The sequence below is a fragment of the Pseudonaja textilis genome, chromosome 7 (assembly GCF_049901715.1).
Source record: "Pseudonaja textilis isolate UNSWEBS1 chromosome 7, rPseTex1.2, whole genome shotgun sequence".
In the NCBI taxonomy this organism is placed as follows: domain Eukaryota; kingdom Metazoa; phylum Chordata; class Lepidosauria; order Squamata; family Elapidae; genus Pseudonaja; species Pseudonaja textilis.
Window position 1 is genome coordinate 21,438,834 of NC_141996.1, and position 5,855 is coordinate 21,444,688.

General features: G+C 48.6%; 1 protein-coding gene across 1 annotated transcript; it reads left to right on the plus strand.

The window, feature by feature from the left end:
• Positions 1-2,333: 2,333 nt before the first annotated feature.
• On the plus strand, positions 2,334-4,635 carry GSX1 (GS homeobox 1). The gene is made up of 2 exons (XM_026708908.2): positions 2,334-2,790; positions 4,160-4,635. Exons 1-2 carry the CDS (start codon positions 2,334-2,336, stop codon positions 4,519-4,521), a joined length of 819 nt encoding a protein of 272 aa, XP_026564693.1. The 3' UTR covers positions 4,522-4,635.
• The last annotated feature ends 1,220 nt before the right edge of the window (positions 4,636-5,855 follow it).

The following is a 5,855-nucleotide window of genomic DNA, read 5'->3' on the forward strand; positions in this document are numbered from 1 at the left end:
GTAACTGATATCAAAATAATTGGTGGGGGTGAGGAGAGAAGTGTTTCTCCCTCTCTCTTTCTCTCCCTTTACTCATTATTTGAATATGCCTGCTGAAGTAGCATCCTTTTATCCTTGATATGCAGAGAAGACAGTCATTGCTGAGTGCATTGCATTGAAAAGTTGGACGATCTTATTTTATGCAAACTAAATCATTTTGGAGACCTGATTCTGGAAATAGATGTATGGAGAGGCTGGACCGCATTGGGAAGCATCCTAACATTGCAATCCCTTCGATAAATCAAGGGGATTCCCCCCCTCCCCAGAAATGGAGGATTCTCAGCAGAGGAGAAGGCGAGCACAATTCTGTGGCAAAGCTGTAGCTGTGGATTTCAGTGGACTAGCATCCCTTTCCTTAAGTTGTTTTGTGTATTCCAGAGTTTTTGTTTAGAACTAATGCTGCAAACCTTGTCGTCCCAAAATGTGATTACCTGGAAAGGAAGCCCTCTTCCTTTCCAGGTAATTTGGCTTCATCTCTTCTAAAAAATTGGCATGGTGGTCCCTCCAGGGATTAGCAGTATTTTGGCGTTACATTTTTAAAGCTATGGTGAGCCTAGGTAGGACCATCCAGATTTACATCAGTATTAACAGTGATGAAATGATCAGACTCTTGAGAATGATTGCAGAAGGTTTTATTTTTTAAACCATTAATCTTCATCACATTTGAATAATACTGCTAAAATTGTGCCATTTATTCTCTTGGACTTTGTTCTTTTTTATTTATTCTTTTTTTAAATTCGGTTTTAGGTTCTATGGATTGTGTGCTCATGAACCTATCAATTAATTAACATATCATTTACTATTTTGACAGATATTTATTTTAATACTGAATAACTTGCATAAACCTGAGTAGATAAACAATAATAAAACGAATATTTCCAAGGCAATTCCAAACAAAATACTGCATGTTAAATGTGACAGTTATTTACATTGAATATGTTTAAATATTAAATATGACATCAAAAAGTTAAAAATCAGAATATTGGGCTGTGATCAGCATTTAATAGCATTTATATCTCGTTCTATCATTTGGATTGAATTATGGCAGCTGGAATTTTACCTTCTCGCCAACTAAGAGCAAGGGTAAGATTTTCATAAAATAAAATATCTGTTACTTTCTGCTTTGATTTTTAAATTGTGATGCTATCTGTCAAAAAGCATCCATCATGCTTCCCTCACCCAAATTTTTACTTTAAAATGTAGGTTGGATATTTTGTTGATTATTAAATTGGTGAAACAAAATCAAGGTGGACTAATTATTGCAGAGGACTAAATTACTAGGTTTAGTTCAAAGTAAGGTATGTTTCAATACAAATGCAATTTGGAAAAAGAGATCAATAGGAAATAAAAGAGGATAGAGTTTTTTATTTCCATTTTTTTTTTAAAAAAACTGTAATTTTAAACATGGATATTGAAAATTAGCAGGGCTCAAACATAAATAAATAAACATAGATCTCTCCAACTTTTTATAAAGGAATCTTCATCCAAATCTGCTATTTAACATCCACTTACTTGAAAATCAATTGCCAACAAAAGTCTTTAAAATTAGAAATGGATGGATTTTATAACCAAGCAATGACGGTTATGGTCTGAAGACATAGGCTTTCATGGAAGTAGATTCCATAGATTTGCCAAGTGCCTGTAGCATTGCTGGGAACGAAGATTGTTGATTTAGCTGCAGACCAGTTCACTTTTGCTTTCAACTCAGCATCTGATGAAAACGCTCTTCTTACCAGAGTCTATAAATGTTTTTAACGTTGCAGAGTGTAACTCGGTCCTGGGGTGTGGGGGGTGGGGGGGGGTGGGGGGTCTTGCACCTGTCCAATCTTCACAAAAGTCAACTTCCCAAGATTTAAGGTGTTTTGAAAACTCCACAGCAGCGCGTGGGAGGAAGCGGTATGACCCGTCCGAAGGAGCAAAGCGCAACAGGAGCTGGAGACGAAGGAGCCAATGGATTAGCGGTGGGACGAGGGAGGAGGCGGCAGCGGGGGGAAAGGAAGGCAGCCCAGAAACGTGGGTGGGGTTGACAAGAATGAGGGACATTGTGCAGCGCTTTTGGAGAACAAGGGGGCATAATGGGGGAGTGTGTAGCGGCGGTGCCAAGGCGCGGCACAAAAAGCCTATTGACGGGGGCCGGCGCAGCTTTCATCACATGGCCCCCAAAGACGCTATTTAAAGCAGGCCGCGCGGCCCTTTCAGCACCATTGGCGCTGGTCAGCGCCCTGCGAACAACTGCGCGGGCGCCGACGAACCCCAGCGAGGAAGGCGAGGACGAGGCTGGACTGGGCCGAGTCATGCCGCGCTCTTTTTTGGTGGACTCGCTGGTGCTGCGCGAAGCCGGCGGCAGCGACAAGAAAGGAGGCGTCTCTCCCGGCAGCCCGCCGCCCCCGCCACTCTTCCCTTATGCCGTGCACCCCTCGCATCCCCTGCACGGCCTTTCGGCTGCCTCCGGAGGCGCCTGTCCCGCCGCTCCCGCGTCCACGTCGGCTGCGCGCAAAGCCGGCCTGCTCTGCGTCTGCCCCCTCTGCGTGGTCGCCGCTTCTCAGCTGCACCCGCCGCCGCCGCCGCCGCCCGCCCTGCCGCTCCTCAAGGCTTCCTTTCCTCCCTTCGGCTCCCAGTACTGCCCTTCGCCCCTGGCTGCCAGGCAGTCTCCCGGAGGTTCGTCCGTCTCCAGCGGTGGCCACGTACCCGCCCTCTACCAGAGCGCCTACCCGCTGCCCGATCCCCGGCATTTCCACTGTATCTCCGTGGGTGAGTAGTTTTGGGGCGCGGGGCGGGCTGGGGAGCGACTGAGCCTCTCGCCAGTAGCTCACGCGAAGCTTTTCGGCCAAGTTCGATCGTCTCTCTTCGTTGGCTGGGAAAGTCGTTTTCCCTTGTCTAAATGCAACATGCGCTTGGTTTGGCAGCTGGATTCCCGCCAAACACTTCAGAATAAAAGCGATTTCAGAAATCGATGCAGGGAAAATGAAGTTGTTTTAAATGGGAGGGAGAGGAGCGCGGGAGCGGGACAAAACTGACCCTCTTGCCCAACATTTGGAAAATAGAGATCTTAAAGAAAGTGATCTCAGCAGGGGGGAGCCCAGGTGACACACGAAGGGGTTCGGAAGTGGAGTGAGACGGGGTTGATATTCGACCACCAGGAATTCCGGGGGCTGCAGGCTAGAACAAAAAGTCCGAAAGCATCTTGGAAAAGATAGTGGCCAGTCACTCCTGTACCGTTGTCCCCAAACCACGGACACGTCCATAAATTCCCTAGGAGTAGAGTTCGATTCGCCTTTGCCCGTTCGTTCCCTAGAAGAAAATTCAGAGGAAGACTGGGGTAATTTGACGTGCCGACCAAAGTCCATCCTTTCGCAGGTTAGAGGGATGGACTGTCGCACTGGGTGGCATACCTAAGTGGCAGTCGAGTCCTTGAAACGAAGTCCGGACTGCGGAAGAATTGGCTGAATCCAAAGAGGGGCGTTGAGGATTCGGAGAATTGATGGGGTGCCTGCACAGAGAACGGTGCCGGTCACTTGAGGGTCAGCAGAGGGCTAGCTCCTATCTGCTGTCCTCCAGGGACAGCTTTCAAGAGGAGCAGATTCTAGACTTAGCACTTTCCCGCCTGCTGTCCCGAGAAGCAGTTCTGCGCAACCTCTAAGGAGCGCAGTGCTTTGGTTTGTCATGCCAAGGGTATTTCCAAGAAACCCGCATAGGTTGAAAGAAGTCAACCTATCCTGACCCTCCAACGTCCCCACACCGCCCCCCCCCCAATTCGTAGAGACATTTTCGAGTGATGACTTTGAGTAACCCGTCGGAGGGAGGTGAGACTGACCCGACCGGGATCCGCTGTAGGACCGTTTGTCATGCCCACCCTGCAGGTTAGACGAATAATCCTTTGCTGACGAGCCCCGTCCAACCTGCATCTCAAGGGCGCTTGGTTGTATCCAGGGGTTTATAACTGCACTCTTGGCTAATCGCAGCAACGATTCCTAGCACGATCGGTATACAGGAGTGTGGCTCTGATGGTCTAAAAGCTTCCCTACTCACTGGTGTCCTTTGTGGGGAAGGGTTGGCTTGCCCGCGGGGCCAAATTGACTCCGACCTGCCGGTCTTGACTTTCCGCTTTGCCTCCCCGCAGACAGCACGTCGGGCCAGCTGCCGAGCAGCAAGCGGATGCGCACCGCCTTCACCAGCACGCAGCTGCTGGAGCTGGAGCGGGAGTTCGCCTCCAACATGTACCTGTCGCGTCTGAGACGCATCGAGATCGCCACCTACCTCAACCTCTCCGAGAAGCAGGTGAAGATCTGGTTCCAGAACCGGCGCGTCAAGCACAAGAAGGAAGGCAAGGGGGGCTCCCATCGCGCTGGGGGACCGGCCGCCCCCGGCTGTAAGTGCGCCTCCCTCTCAGCTGTCGCCAAGTGCTCCGAAGACGAGGAGGACTCGCCCGCGTCCCCGTCTTCCTTGGGCAAGGACGAGAGAGAACTCGCCATCACGCCCTAAAGTGTGACGCCACGGGCCCAGTCCGGTCTCCCGGAGATGAAATGGACAAGGGCGCTCCATAGAGCCGGTGTAAATAGCCCCGCTGCCCCTGCTCGCCACTAACGCGCTCTGTTCCAGAGCTGCCGGTTAAGCTTTTCTTCCTCGAGATTAAAGACGCTGTAATTAGCCATTGGAGGTTGACACAACGCCGATCTCCCTCTTTCTTTGAAGAGTAGAAGGAAGGGGGTACGGCCAGCCTGGTTTATCTCTGTCAGTGTCTGGGGATCCCACGGGTTGGTTATCTCCGGGCCTGGCATCTCCCTCCCTCTCCCTCCCTCCCTCCCTCTCTCTCTCTCTCTCTCTCTCTCCTTCTCCCCCCCCCCCTCTCCTCTCCCTCTCCTTCCCTTCCCCCTCCCGCTCCCAGTCCGGGTTCTTTCTGGTGTAAAATCTTGACCAGGGGTCCTCAAACTTAGCAACTTTAAGACTTGTGGACTTCAACTCCCAGAATTCTAGCTTCCCCCTTCCTAACAGGTTTTCCTTAGAAGCAGAAAGGCATTTCAGTAGGGATGGCTGCGGCAGACAGCAATGGGTTTAACTTCTTGTGGGTTTCTTTCCCGTTCCCCCCTCCCCTCTTTAAGTCAAGTTGATGATCTTTCTTGAAATATGTAATGGCACGGCTGTATTGTTTTCTGAAAAATCAGGAGATATTTATTTATTTATTTATGTATAAATGCTGGAGCAAAAATAAAGATGGTTGCTTTTTTTAAAAAATAGAAATATATACGTACATTGAAGGTCTGGTTATGCTTTGGCTTTGCAGAATGTACTGGCTCTATCCTCCCTGGATGACTCCCACTAATGTCAATGGGAAGGCTTGCAACACCTTTGACTTTCCTTACCAGAACCAGGAAGTTTTATTTCCTTCGAAGTTAAGTAATAGGATACTCAATTCAGCTGCCCCTAGGTATAGTTATAATTGGTTTTATCGGGAACGATAACTCTTCCCCACTCAAAACTGTGTGATGTAGTAACTCCTTCCTTGGCTTGGCTCCATTGCGCAGCATTGCTCAAGAAAGGGTGACTTCATTGGTGTTTCCTTCTGAGTAGATATTTAGGGTAATGCTACCTTAGGCAAGAACAGAAACATAATCTACCTTGCTGACAAAATTCTATGCATATTCTATAAGGGTGACAAATCAGGACGAAAATGTTATAAAAAGCTGCTTATGCCTTTATGCAGCTCGCAAAAAGCTTATGCGTTTGGATAAAACGTGTTAGCCCTGCCACCTGAACCCTTGATTTCTTGCTACAATAAACCAACATAGTTCCCCTTCTATGCTGTACAAGAGAAATAT